Source organism: Myotis yumanensis, unplaced genomic scaffold (assembly GCF_028538775.1).
Source record: "Myotis yumanensis isolate MYYU_CA2020_CCGP unplaced genomic scaffold, mMyoYum1.0.hap1 SCAF_16, whole genome shotgun sequence".
NCBI lineage: Eukaryota > Metazoa > Chordata > Mammalia > Chiroptera > Vespertilionidae > Myotis > Myotis yumanensis.
In genome coordinates, this window is record NW_027223767.1 from 28,310,396 (window position 1) to 28,336,053 (window position 25,658).

The 25,658-nt window shown below is 54.3% G+C and overlaps 1 protein-coding gene across 9 annotated transcripts in view; it reads left to right on the plus strand.

The window, feature by feature from the left end:
- The window catches only part of MSI2 (musashi RNA binding protein 2), a 348,954-nt gene that overhangs the window by 268,434 nt on the left and 54,862 nt on the right, over positions 1 to 25,658 (plus strand). For all 9 annotated transcript variants that reach the window (XM_070394316.1, XM_070394317.1, XM_070394320.1 and 6 more), the window contains one exon: positions 15,949 to 16,031. In XM_070394316.1, the coding sequence (XP_070250417.1) occupies positions 15,949 to 16,031 (83 nt within the window). The remainder of the gene's footprint in view (positions 1 to 15,948; positions 16,032 to 25,658) is intronic.

The window sequence follows — 25,658 nt, forward strand, 5'->3', positions numbered from 1 at the left end:
GCCCAAAGGGGAAGTTGGCTTTGTTTATGAAAAAGAGTTATAACTGAAGCTGCTCGGAGCACAGCAGTGACTGGAGTGAGCTGCCTCATGTGCGAGTGGCCATGCTTCTGCCCCTTCCTCTGTCACTGGTGCTCCAGAGGCATGTTGGTGACGCCAACTCCTCCCACCCAAAGCTCTGGAAAAACAGCCAAGTGTTCAGCAAAGTAAGAAGCCTGGCTTTCCTTCCTCGCTCCCTCCGCCTCCCCTGGTGGAGAAATCCCATTATCTGGGAGAATGATTGTGAAACTCCAGTCTGTCTGCAGCCGAGCTGTGGGCTGTCCTCCCCCCTCCTCCGCCACCCTGGTCCCCTTTTCTGTCTGCAGGGGAAGGACGGATATCTATATATTAAAGCTTTAAGGATCTATAAATCTGAGTTGATTCTCTGCTGGTGACAGCCCAGGCTCTTCCCCACAACATCTGACATGATCTAATGGGTTTACAGTTGTTTGAGTGCTTCTCCGAAGCAAATGAAAGCTCTTAGTGAGGGTACGCGTGAAATGGCATTGTTTGTTCCGGGCCCCTCGGCAAAGCCGGAGGATCATCCTCCAATTATCCACCCTTTGCTCCAGCCACCGTAGGATGCGGAGCGCCGAGGAAGGAGCCGCACAGGCCGCTCCTGCCGCCCTGGCCTCCCCGCCCGAGAGGTGCCAGGACGCTGGGGTAGGACTCGCTCCCAGCTGTGTTCATTTTGCCAGGAAAGCCTGAGACTAATTGGGAACAGAAGGGATGCCCAGGGGATGAGGACAGGGGATGAGAGAGAGGGAGGGTCTCACCAAGGTAGATGAGTGACAAATATGTGCTTGTAGCAAAACAAGAGTCAAAACAAGAGAGACTCCTAATGAGAGCTCTGGGCGTTTCGTGCCTGCAGCTCTCAGGGGCCAGCAGTGTGGGCTGGTGTGATTAGTTGCCTTGCTTCTTGGCACAAGACCAATCCCTCTTTTCAATATCAAGTTTCATAAGCGTGGAACAATAACACATCATTATAAACCCCCCGGGACTGGTGGTGGGTGGTGGCAGGGGTGTTTTCCTTCTCTCGGATAAATCCATCTTTTCAGGGCAGGTACATTTTTCCCGTTGTAAATAGAGAATGGCAGGGGACAGATTGTGTCTCGGAAACTTGCTGTATTGTTAATCTGTTATTAGGCAAAAGTCTTAACACGAGGCTGGGTGCTCCGAGGGCTCATTGTGAGCTGGGGATGGAATTATGCATCATGAATAAAAACCGCTGTCAACATGCATTGGTTTCAAAACATTAGAGCATATGGTATGTGATTATCTGTATTGTCAAGTGCAATAAAGTAAATTTGGATATAATAAAGAATGTAATATTTTAGAAATTTGGTAATAAACTAAGGGAGGGATGACAGCTGAGGTTCTTTAAGGCCCCAGACACAAATAAATTGAAGTTGCAGGCCTGTGCAGCCACGCGGCGGAACGGTCACAACACGGCTGTCTGCGCGCCGTGATTCCCAAGTCAGGAGAAGCCGCTGTGTCCCCCGCCCACGTTCCCCCCGAGAACCGGGGGACGCTGGGCCTTGCGTTTGGCAGCAGGAGGGGGCGGTGGCTCCTGGTAGAGATCCAGACCTGGCCTTCCTTCCTGGCCTGGAGGTGCGCCCTGTGGCGTGTCCACTGTTCTGGGCAGGTGTCAGGCCGAGCCGTCCTGAGGACCCTTCTCCCCTGGGGGAGTCCCTCTCAGCGACTCTCCAGCTCTCTCTGCCCCCGTTTGGTGAGTGGGGAAGGTGATGCTAGAAGCATCCTCTTTCTGGAGCTCCCATCAGTCAGTTTATTACCTCAATGCAGCACGTCAAACTAAGTGAGGAAAACGGATCTCCAGATCTCCAGGGGGCTCAAACGCTGCAGCGTCCGATGAGGGCCAGGAGCTGTGCTGAACTTCATGTGCATTGTCTTGTTTAAATGCTCTGCAATCCTCAAATGTGATCCCCGTTTTATGGATGAGAAAACTGAGGCACGGAGGGACATCACATGGCTGATCAGTGGTGGGACAGGGATTATATTATAGCCCATGTCTGAACCCAAAGCCCAGACGCTCTTCGTTCTCAACCCACAAATAATAACCCACACATCCAAAGGCCTCACCACAGGAAACCTTTCATTTACTAAGCAAGCTAGGAACTTGAAAGAATGTTCCAGAAAAAAAAAAATGCAACTAGGTGATTTCTCTTTCTTTCCACTTGGGCCTGGCAGAGGCTGGTCTGCACTTATGATGTTTTTGCTTTTCCCTTAGCTTTGATTTTTGTGCCCTGACTCCAGCGAGGTGAGCTCATTCATCACCACCCTCGCAGTTTGCCTCAGTCCTGCCCTCATCTCCCTCGGGGAGGAGGAGGGGTCCTGCCCCAGGCGAAGTCTGTGGATGTAGGCTGAGGCAGACTCTGTTTGCTTTTCCTGACTGCTTTTATATTTCTGACCCGGGCTTCACCTTGACCCCTGGCTTCTGACTTCTGGCCTGGCCTTGACCCCCAGCTTCCAGGAAACCCCAGGTGTAGCCCTGCCTGCCCCCTTGCTTCACCCCTGGCTGCTGTGGTCTCCTGTGCCACCCAGCCAGGCAGACCGTTCATCACTAAGCATGAAGAATCGGGAGCACCATCATCGGCCCGGCTGAAGCAATTTGGATGGCTGGGAAGACAGTCAGTCCATTTCATGCCTGGGTACCTCTGTAATTCCTAGAACAGGGTGGGCAGAGCTTTGAATAAACCCCTCTGGCCTAGGGATCGTGTGACCTGGTTTCCATTGGGGATGACAGCAAGGTGAGTCCAGATTCACTTCCCAATTGCTTGGCTTTGGCACCTGGGGACAGACCCCGCTAGAGCCCATCCCGCTGCCGCCAGCATTTATTGATACTGAAAGTATTTGCAAGTCTCAGCTGGCAGCCCACTTATTCCAAGCATATCAGGTAAAAATTCCTTATATGAGAACCACAGGTTTGTGCAGGGGTGATAACCGGAGTGTGCATTATCTCATTTAATCCTCGCGGCGGCCCTGGGAGGTCAGCACTTTTTATTCCTGGTCTCAGGTGCAGGCACAGGATCAGGGAGGTTAATGGCCGGCCCCACATCACACAGCCAGGGTTTCAGCCACATCCTCTGGCTCAAAGCTCCCCGGGGTCCACGGAGTCCCACTGCTCTGCCTTAGAAGAACGTGCTTCTCTTTCTTTGCCACCCACACCCTCCCACATCTGCCCTTCCCAACAGGCTGCACCGAGTGACATCAGATCTTAGCATAATTTCCTGTGGGCAAAACAGACCTGAGTCCCTGCCTCTTGAGTTTCTCCTAGACATGCGGGTGGAGCCTGCAGAGGGCGGAGGGGGAGACACACGGAGCGCGTCTGCCCTTGCTGGAAAGTCTCAGAGTTGCCCACTGACCACCACCCCCGCCCGCTGAAGAGCTGAATGTTCCTAATGATCTATGAACATATTAATCCGACTTTTCTGTTAATTAACAATACGATAAAACCGGCATTTCATATGTCGTCGCTTAACACATGTTTTAGCAATTATGTACTTAGTGGTTTGGACTCAGAATACTAATAGAATAAAATTTTAATGAAGATACGATGCTCTGAAAAATGTGTTGAGAAGAGTTCAGGTGTCGCTGCCATTAATGTGTAGGGAGCAGAAGTTTGAAGGGTAGACCCCCCGTCCCGTCCCCCCCAAAAAGTGCCTTCTTATCACTCTGTGCACTGACTGACCTGGGAGGGCCCAGGAGACCCTGGAATCGGCTGGCTCTTGACCCCCATGAACATCCCACCCACAGGCCCCGCCTTGGGAGTCAGCAGGTCTCTACACCATCTGGCAGCCACAGAAGGACCTGCTTACTCCAACCCTGTCCTCTGGCACTTCGTAGTCTCTGACAAAAAGAAGGCTTTAGAACAGTGGTTCTCAACCTTCTGGCCCTTTAAATACAGTTCCTAAGGTTGTGACCCAACCATAAAATTATTTTCGTTGCTACTTCATCACGGTAATGTTGCTACTGTTATGAATCGTCATGTAAATATCTGCTCTGCAGGATGGTCTTAGGCGACCCCTGTGAAAGGGTCATTCGACTGCCGAAGGGGTCGCGACCCACAGGTTGAGAACCTCTGCTCCACGGCCACACCTCCTTCCAGAGCAGGAATCTCCAAGACCTTTTGATTGTGGGGGGAAAAAATGAGCCCCCCCACCAATATATCTTGTCTGATTTTTAATTTCTATACATGAACACTGTGTGAGTAGGTCATGTTTATTATAAGACCTGTATAACTAGGAATACAGTTGGGTGGGATACATTTAAAATAAGCCATGTTTAGGCTTTTATTTGTTAATATTTTTAGTGAGAGTAATGTGATGGAACGTGCTTCTTTTAAAAAAATAATCTTGACTTGACCCTTTGTGGTCCAGCTCTGAAGTCTGGATTCGACGACTCACTCATTTTGATCCTTGGTTTCAGTGCCCGTCTTACTGAAAACTACGCCCCCAGGACACACAGGGCTGGCTCAGGGAAAGAGGCATCCACTCTGCTGGCTGAATCAGGGTCCTCATTTCTTAGCCCCATCCTCCAATTATGCAAAGGATTTTGTTGAAATTCAGCTTATTAAATTTCCATGTTCCCTGATGTCAATCAGCTCTTTGTGCACACTAATCAAGTGCTGCATTTTTATATTTTTAACAAATGGGTTCAAAATCCATTGAAATGTTCATTTTTTTTAAATTGAGTTTTATAGTTCTGTTTCCAAGTTTTAAATGTATGCAGATACAAGAGCTTTCGTAGGAAATCCAGTTACATCGGTTTTAACAACAAAATCACAGAACAATAGAAATGTTTGGGGAACGTGTTTTTCCCGAGTGCTTTCTCTTATAGCAGACGTTCCTGTGGAAACGTGGTTCTTTCTCCTGCTTGTGGCTGCCCCATCGGATCAGAACACGTTTTGGGGACGTGTTGTGGCCGGAGGAGGCTTGCTTGGAACATGGTCAAGTTGCCATTTTCTGACCCGGGCATGTGCTCACGTCATTAGTATTACCTGCAGGCTAGGTTGTCTGTGCAGCGCCCGTTCTGCGAGGGTTCCTTTAATTAAAGCCAAATCATGTCACCTGTGCATTGATTGACTGGCCCCACGTCAACAGCACTACGTACCAGCCCTGCTTGCAGCAGGTGAGTGAAGACGGTGCCCCTCTGCACCCCCTGCAGCATTTCCTTCCCTTCGGGGGTCTGTAAGCCACCCTCTCAGACAAGTGTCTGTCTGACATATGGTCATGTGAGGCCACCAGGACCATTCAGTCCACATATTAACTGTGAGTGAAGCTGAAATTATTGTGGGTGAAAAACAAAAATTAGATGTTATACTTTTTTTCCCTTTCCCAGTGTTTCTTAACCCTAACTGTATGTCTGAATCACGGGAGACTTTCAAACAGACAGGTGCCGGGGTGCTGCCTCAGACCCCACTCAGTTCTGAGGGTGGAGTGTAGGATGGGCATTTTAAAAATGTGTCCTCATGGGTTCTGACCTGTGCTTCTTACATTTTAATTTGACAAAAATCACCTGGGGAAGGTGTCAGATGTGCGATTCCGGCTCAGGAGGCCCTGGGTTGGGCCCGAGACTCTGCATTTCCAGTAAGTTCGCCGGCAGTGCCGTCGCTACTGCTTGGTGAAACGCCCTGAGTGGCCAGTCTGTGGGCTGTGTTGCTCCCGGCCCCCACTTCTGCATCCTCTTCCTCCCTCCCCTCCCCGGACATTATCTAGGAGCCGAGGAGCTAGCTCTCCGCAGAGCTGCCGCCCCCGCCAGGCTGCCTGGGCTGCTGGTTTCAGCTTCTCGGAGAGATCTGGCCTCCAGATGTTAAGCACAGCTCCTTTAACAGCCCAGAAAATAAAATAAAATAAAACAGGCCACCCTCCCATGTGAATAAGCGTGTGTCTCCTGCAGGGGCACCTTGATGGCGCGCCCCCCCCCCACCCCCCGCCCCGACTCCGGGTGGGCCTGACACGGGTGGGGCGGGCTGGAGGCACTGGAGTCACGATGCCTGCCTGCCCCGGTGCCGCGGAACAGACCCCCCTGCAGGGAGCGCCGAGGGGGGCCGGCACGGCGGGCGTCCAGCCAGGGCCCTGTCAGTGGGGACTATTCTGAAACCAGACCTCATCATAAAAGTCATATAATTTGTGGCAGTGCTGAAAGCCTGCTTCCAAGTGGTGGTTTTTTGATGGAGTTTTGGAACCTTATCTGAGGCCAGCAACCGATGCGAGAACTTGTTAGAGGGAAGGCAGGTGGGCGTCTGGAGATGACTGCTGGTGAGGCTGTGGTTTCTCTGAGGGGTCCCCTCTCCATACGGGGTGAGCCTCTTCACCTTCCCCCTTCGTTTCCCTGTCCCCTTCATGTTCCCTCTTCAGGGGGTACCAGGGAACCCCCTTAAGAACAGGGGCCTGTGGCTTTTCCCTCAGCAGCCCGACTGCAGGTTCCCAGCCCAGAGCAGATGCCGGAGCCGCCGCTGTGCGTCAGTGGTTAGACGAGCCAGGGTGGCCACACCTGCCCAGCCCGCGTAGGGCCTGGGGCTCAAGGACCAGTACATGATCTTGGTTTTCACCCAAGAGGAAGCACAGTATGGTCTTTTTAAGGGACAATACTGCCTGGGAATTTACCTGAATCTTGTTCCCCGTGATAGTTGGTAAAGCACCGTGGCATCACTTTGACATCAAATCCATTTTCATAAGTAAGGCTCCAGGCAGAGGGCAGAGTAAGCGTGTGTGGACCTGGAGGTTGGGGGAGGGAAGAAGCCGTGAAGAGTCTCATTTGATGGGTGGCAGAGGGTAGCTAACCCCCCATGAGTGTTTTCAAGCGATCCTCCTGTCCGGTGAGGTCGACTTCTGCCCCACAAAGGAGGATGCTGAGGGTCAGAGTGGTTCCAGAACTTGCTCAGTCACATAGCCAGTGGTTGCTGGCTCACGTCTAAGCCTGCTTTCCAAAGCTCACCGCAGCAGGGCACTGAGATCAAGGGAGACGTGCTCTTCCCTTCAGGATGCTCACTTTGCGGGTGGGGCTGGAGGGTGAGTGTCAGGAAAGGTGACAGATTTGAAACCCACTCTCTGGGGGAGAGCCCGGGGTTACCAAGCCCAGTGCCCACCTCTGCAGAGTCCAGCTCCCAGCTGGTGCCCTGTCTCCCCTGAGCTCAGAAAGCCCCGGGACCTAGTAGAAGCTTTAAAGGACACGCTCCTGCCAAGGCGCTGAGGTTTGCAGGGCCGCGGCGGAGGCAGCGTCCTCGTGCCCTTGCTCCAGCTGCATGCACGACCTCAGCCTCTGCCGCCCCGCTGGGCGAGCGCCGCGGCCCTGGCACCTTCTGCCGGGGTCCTGATCCGAGCCAGTTGTCTAGCGATTTAATTTGGTGAATTTACCACCGCGTCCCAGAGTTTATATTGGCACTTAACAGCAGTAATATGTGTCTCTCTCGCCAAGAACTGACTATTTTCCCGACCAAGATGGAACACCGTGCACAAAAAAATAGGTTTGTGAACTAATCTGCTGCCCTGACAAGTGTCATTCACAGAATCGCTGCTTCGGAGCGTCCTCAGAATGAAATGAAGTTGGGGTTGTCTGGCCCGGATCACAGGTGTTTTTTCCCCCTCAGTTAACAAGGCTCTGGGATGAGACAGCCTTTTCCCTGCAGCCACCGGCGCCTTCAAATCGCACCATCAGTATTCATGGCAGATTTCTCTCTTAGAAAAATAGTTGGGGATGGTTGGAGGTCTTTCTCTCTCCCTCTCCACAGCACGCCCCTCGGTGAATCTCTTTCCTTCGCTTCCTCTCTCTCTCTTTTCCTTTCTCTCCTCCCTCTCTTCCTTCCTGGGTGGCTTTTTCAGAACCCCCACCCTGTCATAGAGCTCTCTATATACTCATCTAATTTCACAGACCAGGAGGTGCCTCCCATCAGTGTAAAAAAAAAGTCTCCCACCTCCTGAATAACTGTTTGGAATTCTAAAATAAAACTGAATTGCTTTTGCATGAGGATTTGTTACAGGTAAACCACTAATACCTCTGGGAGCAGAAGCAAAATCAGTCATTTACACTTTAGTGAGAACTGGTTTCTGATCCCTCCCTGAGCCTGCGATAGAGAACATCCTCTTTGCTCCCCTCCCCCATGTCCCCCTGCTGTGGGTGAGGGTGGCCTGTGGGGCTGAGAGATCCAGTTTTCCAAGAAGGGATATCAGAGGTTTCTTAAAACAGCCTTAGTTTCCCCTTCATGTGGAATGTTCTGGATTTTTTTTTTTTTTTTTTTTTACCGCATCACTTCTACTCTGCTTGTCCTGAATTGGGAAGCAGAGAGCAGCGTCAGGCTTGGGTGGGCATCAGACTCACCAGAGAGCTGGTGAAAGTGCAGATGGTTGGGTCACGTCCTGGAGCCCACACTAGAGGCAGGTAGAGCCCAGGCATCTGCATTTTAAACCGAGGGAGGGGCCACACTGAGAGACACTGGCTTAGGACCACACTCCACTTTCACCCCAGCCGGGTTTGTGGTCTAACCTCCAGAAATGGCCCTGAGGCTGTGGTGGCCACGTGAAAAAATCACTGGTAACTAAAGCCTGCATGACACGTTCGCTGATTCACGGCGGGCATCTGACTTTTAGAAGGTTGGTGCTCACACTTCAAGGTCGGCGGTGGCAGCTAGAGCATCCGTGGGCTAAAAAGGAAAGAAAGGCACCTTTCCAGTGAGAAATTGGCTCCCCTCTGGCAAATGCCGCCAACGTAGCTTCATATTAATTTAGGGAATTCGGTCTTGAGCGGTAGATTGGAAACCTGATAGTGTCATTTCTATTATCTGATTCCCCATGCACCTGAGATTGCTCCCTTCCCCGGCCCCTACTTTCCCCGGCCCCCAAGGGTGGCTGGAGAGGCGCAGGTGCAGGCTGGCTCTCCCAGTCTCTCTCCCCTCCTGACTGAGTGGTGTGCGGGGATAAAAGGAGACCCACGTCGATTCGCACCGATCTCTGCCTCGCCTGCGCCAGCCACTTGTAATTCCCACAGCCCCAGCCAGCTCTGCAAGGCAGAAAGAAATATGACCAGGCAAGTTGAGAAAATAAATTAAACTAAGTGTCAACTTTTCTTGTTTCTCTCCTCATTATTAAGAGATGGAACGGGGCTCGTTTATCAAGCAGGGGGAGAAATTAATTGACACGGCTTTAATATCATGATGTCTGGCATGTCTGGTCACATTCCTTCATTTTTTGGAAAGGCATTTTATTATAGTTTACAGCAACCAGCTGCCAAACTGCTGGTGTAAACGAGGAAGCAGGTGCATGAATGATGCCACGGTGGAGGGGCTGCAGTGCCACCCTGCAGGGGACATGGAGGGAGGAAAGGCCAGGCCAGAAAGGGGCCCGGAAAGAGGCCGCTTGTTGGCTCAGAGTCAGGGAGGAAGGAAGGAACGGGGAGGAGAGAGGGGGGAACCTCTGCAGACCCCTGGACTCCATCGCGGGCTGGTTCGCTGGCCCCGGCGAGAGCGGCGGCTAGCGGCTGCCTCGGAGGGCCTCCTGGCCCGCGTGTCTGCCTCTGACCAGCCCCTGAGCTGAGTCCTGCGTGCGCCACGGGTCAGCCTGCCGTCCCCGGTCTCTGTTCTTCATAAGCCGAGGGCGTAGTGCTTCTCTGGTCACCCCTCCAGCGCAGCCGACTCGTTACAGAGCCCGTTCGCTGCGAGAAGCCGCTAGCATCATGCTTGCTGCCAGCCCCATTGCAGACACACACACACACACACACACCCCATGCCTGTCCCAGGCTAGGCTGGCTGAGGAGGTGCCCTCGTGGTTTTCTTTATAAAAGCCATTTCTGCTGTGTGCCTGGGAAACCTCAGTGTCCCCTCGCTGCCTTTCTATCCGGGGACTCAGGGCCATCGGGCGCAGGGAAGCAGCACTCAACTGGCATAGACGAGCACGTCTCCTCCGCACTGTCTCCTTGTCCCGGGTCAGTGGGGTGGGGGGCTGTCCCCCACTGTGTAGAGGTTCTCATAGGGACGTGACGGAGCAGGGTCTAGAGCAGGGGTGGGCAAACTTTTTGACTCGAGGGCCACAATGGGTTCTTAAACTGGACCGGAGGGCCGGAACAAAAGCATGGATGGAGTGTTTGTGTGAACTAATATAAATTCAAAGTAAACATCATTACATAAAAGGGTACGGTCTTTTTAGTTTTATTCATTTCAAACGGGCCGGATCCGGCCCGAGGGCCGTAGTTTGCCCACCCCTGGTCTAGAGCCAGGTGCGAGACGCGTGTAGAGTCCGGAAGATACTGTCATGTGAACACGGTGGACAGTGGTGGAAAGAGCATAGGCTCCCCCCCCACCCCCGGCCTCAGTTCTTCAATCTGTGAAGTGGGCCAGTCATTCCTGCTGCACAGGGGAAACGAAGACTGAGTTAAAGAACAGCTGTTTGGTACATGCAGATGTGCTCTCTCTTCAGAATGGTTGTTAGAATGCGACCTGATAATAACCAACTGCCCTGGGGATACCGGCCGTTAGAAATAATAACAGGAGGCACCGTGCGTGGCTTGGTGGGAAACGGGCTTCTCACGTACCAAAGCCCAGGTTGCCGTTCGGGCCTGGAGGCAGACATAGCGGGGACTGTGGCCCCATCGCTCGCCCAGGGTCTAGTGTCTGAAGAAGCTGGGGAGCTCTGACGGGCTGCTCACACCGGACTTCACTGAGTGCAGGGAGCGTGCGCTGAGTCTCCCAGAGCGGCCGGCCGCAATCGGAGACACGCTCTTTGGAGAGCCAGCTTGTTTTGTTCTCGGAACCAATCAATCTTCTGAGTTCTATTTTTAGGGCAAATCCAGGGCATGTGAAGCCACCCGTCCCACTGTGCTCACCTCTGTCCTTCTGGTCAAAGGGGCCGGCAGGGTGGGGTCTGAGACCTTCCCCACCCAGGGTTCCAGGAAGACCCTGCAGGCAGCGGAAGCCAACGTGCCAAACCCGTAGCCCAGTGAGGTGGCTCTGTAACGCTCTGAGCTGGGGATGGCGGCAGCCGGAGGTGAAATGCCGACTATCAGACGCACACTGAGGGTCGACTGTGACGAAGCCCACAGACCCCCATGCCTCAGGGCCGCTCTGAGCCATGGGGCCACCAAATCCGTCCTACTGAGCCAAGAAAGCCTCTGACGTCCTGCTCGGGCTTCGTGGCCACGTGTCACGGCGGGCAGGTCACTTAACTGTGCTGAGCAGTTAAGCAAAATGATGAGGGCAGAGGCTGCCCCGCCTCTCACGGGGTCACCTTGGGGACCAGGTAGGATGATTGATGCAGGGGAAACACGGTGAAACCAGAAAGCACTCCCCACCCCAAACTGACGTCTCTCATGTTTACCCTGGAAGCGGCCCACAGGTGCTGCCCCGCCCTTCAGCACCGAGTTATTCGGGGAGAAGGAGGCTGCGTGAGGTGTGAATATGCTGGCACCCACAGTCCTTAAATTCCTAGTGGGCACAGTCAGAATCCGCTCAACAAGCCGGGTGTGTGTTATTCCCCTCACTTTCCCCCCATTAACCAAGTGTGTTAACTCAGGCTTTGCATTGATTTTCACTGAGGATGCATTAGGCGCTGCTCAATGCCTATTAGTGTTCATTGACCTATATGATAAGAGAAGAAAATTATTTTTGAGGCGAGGAGGAAGCCGTTCCCATCTCTCCCTCCCTGACCTAAAAAAGAATTATTTGTAAATTAACTGCCGGATGTTCCTCAGCGACTGCCTTTGGAGCAGGTCATTTTAATTTTGAGATACCTTGTTTTCAGATATCTATTCTCTTCTGTGTGCCTGTGTGGGTGTGTTTATAGCTTTGTATTATTCAGATGAATATTCAGTGTTGTTCATTTGAATAAAAAAGAGAGAAAGGATTGGACTGTTAAATGCTTATCTCTTACTGATAGCTTCATTCAGGAGAATGATGTAGAATTTCATTTTTAAATGCTCCCTATCAGCTGGTACCCTGAGCAGTTGGGGTGCCATTTGACAGGAGTGGGCGTGTTCACGGGGACCCCAGAGGGCCCGGGTGGAGTGTGAGCTCGTGGAGATGCACCGTAGATCCACGTCCTTCCTTGGCCGGGACCGGAGCAGGTCCGCCTGTCCCCTGCTGCCTCTGCCCGGCTCCTCCTGCTCCTTTCAGAGGCCCACAGAGGTGACGGGAGTCTCCAGGGGCACATGGCTTATTGTTTGCAGATTTTGAGTGAGAATAATTATGCATTTCTCTTACCCGGCTGCTACACCGCAGTCTCGCGGGCTTTCCTAAGCCCCGTTTCTGAGTCTCTGTGGGGCTCTCTTTTGGGGAAACGGGAGGGAAATAATGAGTCCTCCCTGCCCCTTGTCAGGAAGGCTCCCCCAGCACATTGTCCAGGCGACCACGGTGCCTTGAGAACATGATGCTGAGTGAGTCAGACCAGCGGCAGGAGGACACATACTGTCGGATCCCACTTACCCGAGGTGCCCATAGTCAAATCCATAGAAACAGGCAGCAGAGCAGAGGTGACCGGGGACCAAGGGAGGAGGAATGGGAGTTATTGCTTAATGGGGACGGTTTCGGTGTGGGTTGGTGGGAAAGTTTTAGAAATGGGTGGTGGTGATGGCTGCACAATAGCGTACTAAACTGTACACTTAAAATGGAAAAAATAGTGAATTTTGTTATGTATATTTCACCCAATAGAAAATTCTCAAAAAAATAAGACATTGATGCCAAAAAGGGATTTTTCCCACCGACCACCCTACCCCTCCCAGATTCCTGGCCTCGTTGTGTTTGTTTTGCCCCTCACGCCTCGGTTTAATTTATCTGGTTTAATTTATTGTTCATCACTGGGTTACTGTTCCATTGTAAGTGATGAGGCACCCGTGAGATAGAAATGATCGTACGTTAACGAGTCACATTTATTGATAACTGTTTCTTTGGTTTCTCCAAATGGAATAAATAACTATCTTAGACATAATCAAGTTTGCTTTCTCTGTTTGGGCCAAACGGACAGGGATGTTAAAATGATAGAGATCTTTAAATACCGCCAGTGAGCCCCGACTTCGCTGAGCTGGTGTGCATCCCAGGCGCTCTCCTTTGATCAGGAAAATCGGTTTTGTGATCCTCGAATTTTGAGCCTGTGGCTTAGGGAAGGGACCCGAGGGAGACTATCGGAGTCAGAATTTGAAATGATGCCCCGAGTCCTGCCCCCGCCTTTCCGGTGCGCAGTCTGCATTCTAACCCGTCTCCTAGCTCCGCACGCCTCTTCCTGTCCCCCGGCGCTGGCACAGAGTGGGAGCTTGGGGCAGTGGGAGTCCTGAATGGGGTTGGGCCTGGAGCTGGGGCAGCGATTTATTTGCACAGCGGGCCAGGAAGGCGTGGGTCGCAGCAAAAAGCCACTTCCGTGGCAGTGAACTCAGCTCCTGACCCCTGTGGCGACTTGCCTTACCCAGGGTCAAGGTCATGTGCTCGGCAGCAAATGGCTTTCAACCAGGCTGACCTCCAGCTCGTGGAAGGGCGCCTTGGGCTGCACGGACTTCATGCTCCTTCCTGGTGGCACGATGCGTTTGGCCCATCCATCCGAATCCTCCTGCCTTCTACCCAGAGCGAGTAACTGGCCTGGAGTGAGGAGCCCATGGGTGACCCGCCTGCACGGGGGTGACAGCAGCCTGTCACCTTGCTGCTTTGGTTTCCAGTGGCCGCCACCACAAATCAACACCAACTCGGAGGCTTAAAACAACAAAAATGTATCCTCTCACAGTTCTGGAGACCAGGAGTGTGAAGTCAAGGTGTTAGCCAGGCCACACTGCTAACCTTTCCTCCGAAGGTTCCAGGGCAGTGGTTCTCAACCTCTGGCCCTTTAAATACAGTTCCTCATGTTGTGACCCAACCATAAAATCATTTTCGTTGCTACTTCATAACTGTAATGTTGCTACTGTTATGAATCGTAATGTAAATGTCTGATATGCAGGATGGTCTTAGGCGACCCCTGTGAAAGGGTCGTTCGACCGCCAAAGGGGTCGCGACCCACAGGTTGAGAACCGCTGCTCTAGAGGAAACTCCTTCCTCATCTCTCCCAGCTCCTGGTGGCTCAGGCATTCCTTGGCTTGTGGCTGCACCACTCCAAACTCTGCTCCACTCTGCGTCTCCAGTCTGCTCCCTTCTCTTATAAGAACACCTGCCCATTGGATTTAGGACCCAGCCTAAGGCCCTTGATTAAATTTTCAAAAACGCTTTTTCCAAATAAGATCACGTTTGAGGTTCCAGGAGTTAGGACATGGATATTTTGGGGGGCGGGGGCGGGGAGACTGTTCAACCCATTGCACTCATCCTAACTGACAAGAACTGACCTGCCCTGGCTTGCGTAGGGATTCACAGGTTGCCTGGGTTGGGGTCCAGGCTTGAGGAAAATGAGACCCGGAGTGACCCACCCACAGGCCGGAAGTGAGGGTCATGAGGGAAGAGGAGGTCTGTATAGAGAAGGTGCTCTCCGTGAGTGGGAACCTCCAACTTGTGCCTTTCAGGGGGAAACTGTCTTGTTGATCTCGGCCTCCTCCACGCACAGGCTCGCATTCGGCCAGGTTCACATCTCCGGAGAGGAGAGCATCTTCCTGTGTTCGAGCTGCTTTTACAAAGTTCGTCAGACAGGGAGGCTTGTGCGCCACAGAAGTGTGTTTCTCACGGTTCTGGAGGCTGGAAGGCCACGGTCGGGGTGCCAGCTCCGTCGAGTTTTGGTGAAGGCTTGCTTCCTGGTTACAAACAGCCATCTCCTTGGCGTCTTCCTCCGCATCTTTTCTCCATTCACTCATCCATTCCCCAGGGCCCTCCCATGGTGCCCTGAATGTCTCCTAAAGGCCCTCAGTACCTTACACTGGGGGTTGCGATGTCAGCCTATGAACTTGCAGGAAGGGGACCCACACATTCAGCCCGTAGCAGAGAGCCCTGCAAATCCTGACTTGGGTTGTAACTCAAGGTGTGGGACCCAGTGCCCACTCTCACCACCATAACCTGCCGGTGCAGGACCCGGGGCTCAGAGGTGACACGTGGGTTGGAAGCCAAAGCCGAGTCAGAACTGGAACCCAGGCCCCCCGCCTTCCCATCAGGGTCTGTGTGCTCTGCCTGTTGGTCCTGACATTGCAGCTGCGTTTCATCGAGGTGGGGTGCCATCCTGCAAGCAGGTCCATGTGCTAGAGCAGCATCTGCCAGCGGGGTCACAGATGGGGCTGCGTGCTGGAGACCCTGTCGGGGGCAGGAAGAGAAGAAAGCGAGGGGCAGGAGGGTAGCAAAAGGAGCTCGGGATGCTGAGCGGTGGTCGCCTGCCAAAATTCCCCAGTTCGGCTCGTCTAGCAAAGGCGGTCTCCAGCCGAGTGCGTTCAGCGGATAGCCGACAGGCTGACAGCAGGCATCAAACAGTCTTAAACTGCCCCAAACCTGTAGCGCGTTTGAAGCAGCAGTAGAGAAAAGATGCCTGCGCAGAACAGAGGCCTGAAACTTTTAATAGTTTCTTCCAGGCCCCAGGATGTCCTGATGAGGTATTAGAGGAAGTAATTCAGGAAGAAAAGGACAAATAACGGTCTCCGTCTGGAGGCCGACCGGAGGGCTGGCCATTCCAGCAGAAAGGGCAAGCGTGGCCCCGCGGTGAGCCCGCCGCTGTGGGCTGCCCACCAGCCGGCCACCTTGCAAATGACAGACAAGAAAATGTCTTGTCTGCTTGGGGGCAAATGGAAGCCACACAGCACCCGCCGCCTGTGGGTGAAGTCGTTAACTGTTCCTCGCTGTCGCCAGGGTACCAATTAGAAATCACTTCCTCCACCTCTGGGGGTCCCTCCCAGGGATCTGCACCCCCGGCTCCCAGCCCAGGAGCCTGCGGCCGCTGTAGGACAATAAAGAGAAACGCGTGGGCGGCCAGAACTGAACTCACCCTCCCTCTTTTTTTGTTTCTGTTTTTCCTTTTCCTTTAGGGTTTGGCTTTGTCACTTTTGAGAATGAAGACGTTGTGGAGAAAGTCTGTGAGATTCATTTCCATGAAATCAATAATAAAATGGTAAGTTTGCAGGGGTCGCGCTGAAAGGCGATGCCTCCCTCCCCCCATCTACACACCGCGTCACGCACACTGCCTCCGCCGGGTCACCGTGCTACAGGGTGGGCAGGGTGTGCATGTGGGCAAGGGGGCCAGACTCCAGGGGTTCAGCCCTGTGAACAGCAGGAGTACAGGGCCATATACCTTTGCAGGCCACACAACGGGCTGTCACAGCTGCTGTGCTGTTGTAGCGTGAAGGCATCTATGAACGAGCAGGACACTGACGATGAAATCTCATGTCACTCTCGTGTGTCACAAATATTTGTTTTTACCATTTAAAAATGTAAAAACTGCCCTTAACTCAGCTGTACAAAAGCTGGCAGGGGGCAGATGTGGTCGGCAGGTTGTGGTTCACCATATCCCTGGCTTAGGGTATGCGTTTGCTGTTTAGCTTGGCAATTAGAGGGGTTGGGGCGGGGCAGTGCAGGATATCCCAGGTATGTTGGTTATCACCGTTATGTCTCTCTTTGGGCCCTGCTGGATAATTAACATTTTCTCCCTCCGATCAGCTAGTTTCGTCGTCATGATCAGCGGCTTCTGTCCCTCCCTTTCGCTCTCTGAAGCTCCTTTTCCTTGGGGGGCCCCCTCAAGAAGGAGAGGAAGGTTGAATCATTGGAAGTTTGGGGAGCCAGGTAGGCCTCCCAGATAAATGGCCACCAGAGGGCGCCACGCCATGTGCAGAATGTGCACACTGGCTGCTTTCCTTCTCAAACTCCTGTCTTCTGGTTGAGTATGTGGATGAGAAAGCCCTTGGTTGTTGGTTGCAGAGCAATGGGAGCTCAGCAGGTCCTTCAGAGCCAAACATTCTGGTTGGCCAGCCCAAGAGAAGGAGGGCAAATTTATGTCTCATTCGCAGCTGTAACTTCAGTATATTTTTCTTTCCTTTAGTCAGAACATTCGTTACTTCGGAAACATGCATTCAGATATTCATTGTCTGTGGTCTGATATGTGTTCCCTGACTTTAAACTCAATAATGGAGCTTTTAGTGTGGATAAGATCAAAGCAATCTGCTTAGCATGTGGTGCTACAGGCCTGATTCAATATTTGACTTGCTAATTTTTTCCCAGGGCACTAAAATAATATTGTTGGTATTGTTCCTAGCCATCATAGGCATCTGAAATGAAAATACCGTTTCTCTGCATGCTATAGATTAGAGGTGTCAGCTCAGGCGTTAAGACGGTACAGGGAAGGTCAGTGTGTGGGGATAACAGGTGCCCTCCTGGGCTTTCCTGCCCTGCGGAAGCCAGTGCCTTCCAGCTGGTCCCTCTCTCTGTCAGTAGGTTCCTACTTGTAGTTCTTACAACGAGAGAGACGAGGGCTTAAAAGGGAACCTGCCTGCGAGGCCCAGACACATGTTTGCCCCAGCCAGGTGTGCGGGGACTGGCAGGCTCCGTTCCCACCCGCCAGGACTCACCGCTTCAGCCGGAAGGCCAGGTCAACTGGCCAGGGCCCACGGCAAGTGCTGCCTCCAACACACATGTGTGGCCTTTCACCCCCTGCTGGCTCTGAGACAAACCTGAGGCCCACGTGGGAAAGGGCTTTATTCTTTCCGCTGTTCCAGTGGGGAAACGAGGCCCAGGGGATACGCCCCAGGGCTGCACAGGTAGTGAAGGAACATGGATCTTGAGCTTATTGGCTGTCGGATGAACCAGACAGACAGTTGTTTGAGCTTCGGGTGGGAGGGTGAATCCCCAGATGATGCAGGGGGTGATCAAAAGGTAGAGTTTCCGCCCCAGCAAGGTAAAGCCAGAGAGGTTTGTAGCCATTGCCCCAGTCATTTCATAGATGTCACTTCTTTCCACCAGGTAGAGGCTGACTGTGGCAGGTACAGGTAACTGTTTATAGCGCTAGGGTGTCTGTCCTTTTGAATCTGGGCTGCTACTTGTTATTTAAGATAATAAGCAGAAGTGGAAGTAGATGAGAGGAAGGGGTGGGGTGGAGTGGTTGGGGTCACAGACAGGCTTTGAAGGTGTCCCTGCAGGCTCCCAGCCCCGCCCTTTCAAGCTCTAAGGAAGTTAAGCTGCTGGAGAGGGCGTTGGTAGGTCGCCTCCCTGAACTCTTGTCTAAGGGCCTGTGATGACCCTTCGTGGGGTTGCGGGCGCCTCCTCTGAAGGGCACTGGGAGAGGAGCTGAGTCCTGAATCGCTGTGGATTCTGTGATACTGGTTTCTACTTCTGAGGCCTAAGGAAAAGGAAATGAATTTAAACTGTGCGACAGACAGAATTCAAATGAGAGATGGAAAGACTTGGAGACCTCAGAGACTGCCAAGCAGAAACCCTGGCAGTTAGACTGTCCGGGGGCGTGTTCTGTCAGCTGGGCTGTGCTGGGAAGCCGTAGAGACCGTGTCCTGGGGCCCTGGGACCCTCTGTGAATTCAGCGGGAGCAGCCTGCACCATCCCAACGTGCTGGAGCCTGGTCTCTGCCGGTCACAGAAAGGAAGGGCTCGCTGCTGGTTAGGCACAGGCAGGACCAGCATCCAGGCCTGCGGTTAACCCAGAGCTCCGTGCCCTGGCCCTCGGGGTCCCGTATGAATAATTATGGAAGAAATAAGGCTTAGAGGGGGGCCGTGTGGCCGTGAGGCCCATCAGCATTTCCAGAGCTATTTCCCATCTAATCTGGTTGGCGAGTCTCCTGGGCATTTTAAAAAATGAGGGCCCTTCTCCGCCATCCTGGAGAGCCAGCAGCAGGCATGAGCTGTCAGGAAGCTGGGAGCACAGAGCTCTGCATCCCGCCCCACAGAGGCCCTGGCTGAAGGAGGTCACCACCAGGGTGGTGGCAGGGAATGGCCAAGGGACCCCACACGACACCCTCCCACACAGGTCCCGTGAATAGCTGACATTTTTGAGTGCTGAGCGCTTGCTTTCTGCACCTCTTCTCATTGGCTTATCACACCCACTCTGGTGTACGTGCTAATTACCATCCCATTTTACTGATGAGCAAGATGAGGCAGAAAGAGAAGTTCAGCAGCTTGCCCAGGGCCACAGGGCCAGTCATTGCCAGCACCAGATTTCAAGCCCCAAGAGCTAAGCCCAGAGCTCACATCTGTACCGAATAGGCTATCCCCCTCCAGGTTGACGGGACGCTAAAGGTCACCTAGCTGGTCTAACCTCCCAAGGCCACTGGCTGCCCAGTCAGCCACGTTGCTGCCCATGTGGTTCCATGTTTTCCTAAGAAAAGGCAAAGGAGATGGGCTCACTCAGCCCAATTCCCCTTCTGGGGAGAAAGGCTAAGTTGGGGATAAGCAATCCCCGTCAGCCACAATGGGTCTCCAGACAGGTGAGTGAGGGGCCTGGGGGGCAGCTGGCCACCGCCCCAGCTCAGGGCCAACCCCCAAGAGCTGAGGCTCAGCCCCTTCCTCTGTCTTGGCACAGGTCAGAGTGAAGCACAAACATGGCCTCTTCTCAATAAACACGCACACGCACACACACCCCCACGTGGTGACCCTCGGAGAGGAACACCTCGGGCCACTCTGCAAGCCCAGGCGTGGGAGCAGCTAATAAGGCCTCCTGCCGCGGCTCTGATTGGAGCCGCCTCAGAGCAGCAGGGACACTAGCTTGATTAGTGCCAGCGCAGCTCCCAGCCCTCCTGGCGAGCAGCAGGCCAGCCAGCGCGAGGCAGTGCCAGGGAGGGAGGCGGGTCCACAGAGACCTCTCTGGGCTTCCTCAGAGGCCTGGCTCAGTCCCCACCTCAAATGGAGTCCGAGAGGCAACATCAGCCCCACTGGTGAGAACTTGGGGTCAGTTGGAAAGGTGCCCGAGCACCTGGGGTGCCTGTTCCCACACCTGCTTCACCTGAAGGATTGGTATTTACCGGGCACTGTGATGGAGCTTTATATACACGCGTCTCCTTTCCTGCTGAGGTTGGGGTCGTTGTCCCGTCTTTTAGATGGGACTCGACCTCAGAGCGGCGGAGGGACTTCCACAGCCCACGGTTCTCAGTGGCAGAGCTGGGATTTGGACCTGTGTCTTTCTGGCTCCAGCCCTGTGCTCCCACTGCACCCTGCTGCCGATGTAGGCAAACCTCGGAACTGAAAAATGGGGATTGGTTTGACTGGTGGAGGCAAGGTTTGCTTTTGCACCGTTTCCGATAGGGTGCTTTTAAATGGTCCTGCTCCTTGATCTTTAAGGCAGCGGTTCTCAATCTGTGGGTCGAGACCCCTTCGGCGGTCGAACGACCCTTTCACAGGGGTTGCCTAAGACCATCCTGCATAGCAGATACTTACATTACGATTCATAATAGTAGCAACATTACAGTTATGAAGTAGCAACGAAAATAATTTTATGGTTGGGTCACAACATGAGGAACTGTATTTAAAGGGCCAGAAGGTTGAGAACCACTGCTTTAAGGTGATCTGATTTATGAAAATTGCTAAGCAGTTTGCAAGCTGGTTAGAAACACAGTCTCACACTCCCTCCCCGCCGACCTACTGAATTAAAATCTGTGTTTTGACATATACTCATGATCTGTGCGCACATTGAAGTCTCAGAAGCACGGGACGAGGATCACGGCTAGCGAGAGGTAACATAGGAGTTCGGGTCACAATGGTCACCCAGTGTCAGGAAGGGATCTGGGATGAGGGAATGAGACCCTGAGAGCAGGGAGCCAGGTGGCCTGCCCGTCACGTGAAGGCCAGCACCACCCACAGTCCCCTGTGGTCAGAGACCAGGTCTCCCCTGCAGGAGGACTCACCCTCGCCCTCTGCTGTGGGTCTTGCAGCAGCGATTATAAATCGATTTGGGCGCACCACTGGGGTGAAGGGCTGGACCCTCCGAGTGACGTGCGAATATCCTCGTCTCCTGGTTGGGACCTGCTGAGTCGCTTACATAGAGGCTACCGGGACTTTGGAACACGCCTGGATCCCAGCTCCACCGATGGTTATCCTGTGAGCACCTGTTTCCCTCTGTGCAGCAGGAGGACGATAGCCCCGCCCTTTGCAGGTTATAGAGTGCTCTGGAGGTCCTGGCCCCGGGGTCCTGGCTTCTCAGTTTGTAGGGTGTAGAACCCAGTAGCCTTGAAGGAATTGCACCTCCAGAACACACGCCCTGGTAACTGCAAGTTTCATCCATTTGGCCTAAAGCTAGGGGCCAATAAACTTTTTGTAAAGGGCTAGATCAAGCATGTCAAACTCACAGCCCACGGGCCGCATGCCTCGTTTATTTGGCCAGTGTTAGCCTTTGAGTTCGACATGCTTGGGCTAGATAGTGAATATTTTAGCCTTTGAGGGCCTGTGTCTGTCACAACCACTCAACTGTGCCGTCACAGTGCAGGACAGTGTGTACATGGTTTGTGTGGCTACATTAAGTAAAACCTTATTTACCAAAAAAGCAGCCGCTGGATTGGCCCACCGGCTGTAGTTTCCAACTCCCGCCAACTAATGGGGCTAAGGCAGGTGCGTCTGCTTATCTCCGGGGCCACCCAGGGTCACTGCTGAGTCAGCTTTTTACTGGTCAGAGGCAGAGTGTGGGGCGCAGTCCCAGATAGACGCCAGGGTTTGGGGTAGCAGCCTGCGGGAAGTACTGGTGCCTTCTGTGTTGGGGGCGGGGCAGGGTAGGGTGCTGTCCATCCGAGAGGCCTGCTCAACAGAAGGTGCCACCCCCTCACTGCCCAGTGCCCAGTGCAGCTGCTCCCTGCTCCAGTGTGTGACCTTGGGCAAGTCACGTAGCTTCTGGGCCCACCTCTGAGACAGTGATGATGGCCCTGCCTCAGAGAGGGCTGGGCTGAGGACTCAGGAAGGGCTCTTAAAGGACACAGCGTGCTCTATCGAGGTGATGGGTCTTTTACTATTATTGTCGTCACCACTGTCATGATTCTTAGAATAATTTTATTGAACAAATATGTGCTCACAAGCTAAGGCTTTCCTGGCAGGATTACAGGTCAGTAAGATGCAGGTGTGCAGACCAGAGCAGGACTGGGACCCAAGTCTCTGGGGCAGGGCAGGGTGTGAGGTGGGCACGCTCTGTGCTGGGGCGGGGAGGGCACACCCCGCAGAGCAGGGCGGGGGAGCGGGCACCCAGGGGAGGTCCCAGGGAAGCTGACGCAGGCCCTGCAGCTGAATCATCCCACTCCTCCCAGCAAAGCCTGCGGTCTCAGGCCTGCCGCCTTCAGCCCAGGCACCCTGGGGGGTTAACCCTGGAGCAGGCCCTTAGGGGTGGGAGGGGCCAGGAAGAGAGACAGCAGGGGAGTCCTGGTTGGCCTCTGGGACCTGCAGCTGCAGAGCTGGGCCAGGCGGTCCGCAGAGCCCCAGGCAGGGTGGGCATGGGCGCTGCCACCTGGCAGGGTGCCCGGGTGACTGGGCACAGTCCCCTCCCTCAGCTGGAAGCCTGGGAGCTGGGTCGGGAACCAGCCCAAAAGTGGAGGAGGGGGGAGTGATGTGGGTGGAATTAACTAGGCTTCTGTGTTCCCCACCCTATTTGTAGCATCATTCTCACTCGTAAGCTAATTTTAGCCATCCATTCTGCTTCTGTTACCATTTATAAAATGAGAATGTCAAATGCAATATTAAACAAGCAGGATGAAGGCAAAAAAAGGAAATGCCAGAGAGGCACTTAATAAATGAATCTCGCTTTCCGTGGAGAGGGAGGTCCTGTGTCTCCCCCCTTCCCCCCCTCCCATCACGCACTGGCACACGCGTTGTTTGTGTGCCGCTCTGTTAATTGGGGCAGAGGGATTTCTGTATTGGGGGAGGTGATGGAGGGAGGGCAGGCTGAGTGGTTGGGGTAAATGTTTGTTGCTGTTTAGGCAGAAGTAATGTGGCTGGAGGGGAGGTGGCCTCCCAGGCCCCTGAGTTCTGACTCATGTGCCCTTCATCCGTCCTCGTCCTGGGGTGAGGTCCCCATGGGGTGTGGGGGGATGAAGAGAGCGGAGCATCTCTCAGTGTCTAGGTGCCCCTCACCTCTGGGCTTTGCTGCGTGTGCGGCCTCCTGCATCCCCTACACACCACCCACGGGAGGGGCACAGGGGCCCCTGGAAGAGGCAGCTCTCCCTCTGCTCCCCTTGCCTGGAGCCTGTTCTTCCTTTGCCTTTGCTGGGCTGCTCTTTGCCTGACTTCCCAGGAGGTGCAGGCTAGTGCGTGAGCCACGTCTCTTCTTTTCTTCGCCTTCAAATAGAGAAATTATGCTGGGCCCCTTCCGCGCAGGGCCCCTGGCAAAGCCCACCCGCCCGCCCGGGGGACGCGCCCAGCCTGGTGGCTGTCTGGGCACCTGCTGGAGGCGGAGGTTTCCTTTCACTTTGAAATGCCCTTGCAGGTTCCCAGAAAGGAAAAGAGCAGCTGTTGCTGCCACCATCAGCTCTTTCCCCAAATAGTGCAGCCTCTGCAGCTCCCTCTGCGCACCTTGCTGATGAAGGCAGGAAGCTGGGGCCCTACCTGGCGGCAGGCAGGGGAGGTTAAGGAGAAAGTCAGCCCACAGTCTGCTGGGCTGGGGGTGCGGCCACTTCCTGTCCTCGCTGCTCCCCGGTCTTTGGGGTTTAAGTCAGCACAGATATGAACTGGCTTTATCCCCTTCGTTATGTGTATATACTATCCATCATACATGTACACGCACACACAGGAGGATGGCGTGACCGTGCCTAGCGTGTGGGAGTGCTCAGGACACGCTGTGCTTCTTCCTCCCGGGAACAATCCTGTCGGCCAGGGAGAAGTGACTCCATAGAGTGGGGACCCTGGAGTGGGCGGTAGAACCAAGAAGAGGTGACCTGATGCTCTGAAGGTCACTCAGGGACCCAGCGGGTCCGTCTCAGGGTGAGCGCCAGGTGGAGGAGAGCGGGATCCTGCCCTCTGGCCACTGGGGCCGGCTGCTTACATGCTTGTCGTCCTGCACCGTGGCACTCAGCAGCCTTGTTCTTCAGCTCCGTCCAGCAGCTACCAGAGCTTCCTGGGTGTGCAGCGAGCAGCTGTGCGGGGTCCACGGGCCCGGGCCTCACTGGTTTGATGCTCTGCTGATGCCGCCTTGGAACTTGTAGTTGTTGTTGAACAACCCCCACCCCAGCCTTCATTTTGCAGCAGCCGGTGTTCTCTGGCACAGCCAGGCTTTGAGGACACTCAGGGACTGACTCGTGGACTGACCCAGTTGGGCTCCTGTTGGGCCTCCCTGCTCTGCTCTTGAGAGCAGGTCCCCCTGAATCTGGGTTATGAACCTACATGAGCCCCATGGGGTCCTGCCCTCCTGGAGTCTCCAGGCTTGTGACTGGCAGAGAGGGCAAGAGAGAGCGGTGGGCAGGAGGAAAGGCTGTGGCCACGGGGTGGCAGAGGCCGAGCGGGGAGCGCTGTGTGGTTCCTGGGGGGCAGCTGACTCTCCTGCCTTACTGGGGAGTCTGGGTAGCTGCTGGGCTCCAGGCAGGACCCCTGAGTCTTCACTGGAGGGTGTCATCTCCCCTTCCTGGGAAGGCGCTCGGGCCTCAGGACCGAGGAGATGGTCAGCTGGGGGCTTCAGAGGAGAGTGCTGCCTGGATCCCCAGAGCCTGGCTGGGGAGCAGCCCCTGATCTCAGGGCAAGACCAGGTCAGACCTCCGTCTTCTAAGGAGCTGCACAGGAGGACAGTGTCCACCGTGGAAGCCACAGTCATCCCCGAGCACTCGCCCGCCCCTGCTCCCTCCCTTCCTGCCAGTCCGGGTTGCCCTCCGAGCAGCCAGCAGCCGGTGGTGGGTTTTACCCTTTGAAAGAGGCCCCCCTCTCCCTGGAGGAGTAAGTCGTTTCTAACATGACCTGTCTCGGGTGGAAGTGAGGCTGCAAACACTGGCCCCTTCAGGCCACACAGAGTTTCCTTGTCCTGGGCTGAAAGTCAAGGCCACAGCCCAGGGCTTGGGTTTCACCAGACCAGGAGGGGCCTGGTTTCCCTCCGGCCCTGGGGGCGTGCTGACAGGGGCTGTTTGTGTAGAAACCAGGAAAAAACAAAAGCCTTTTCACTTCCCAGACCCCGCTTTCTCAGACCGCCAGCCTCTTCCCCTTCCAGAGGGTGCCAGGCCGGGAGCTCCCTCAGTGAGGGCTCCAGGCCAGCTGGGGGCGGGGGGGGGGGGGGGGGGGGGCAGCCACTCCGAGTAGCTGCTGGGAAGCTGTCCCCACAGAAGTCCCAGCGCCTTCTCCGAAAGCCAGTGCCAAACGATGCCCCTTAGGGCATGGCAGAGACCCACTCCTTGGGCACGGGCCATGGCATCAGGCAGATCTGGGCTCAGACCCAGCCCTGCCATACAGGGACCGGTCTACAGTGCTAGGCGAGGTCTGACATCCTGGGCCTCGGCTGCATGTTCTGTAAGGTGGAGAGATGGTGATCAAGGACATCAGGGTTAAGTGTCGGAGGTTGATAACTGCACCGTGGTTACATCAGGAAATGTCTTTATGTTTGGGAAGGCATGCCCTCATGTGTGCAGGTCACTCTCCAATGGTTCAGGGGGGAAAAATCCTGTAGTCACAGAGAGTGTGCAAATGAGAAAGCAGAGTGACACCCCGTTGACAACAGGTGATCTGGGTAAAGGGTGTGCGGGTGTGCTCTGTGCTGTCCTTGCACCTTTCCTGTAAGTGAAATTGCCTCTAAATAGAGAGTCAGATTAGAAGCGGCCCTTGCTGAGTTGCTTTGGACCTTGATGGGAGAGGCCCCC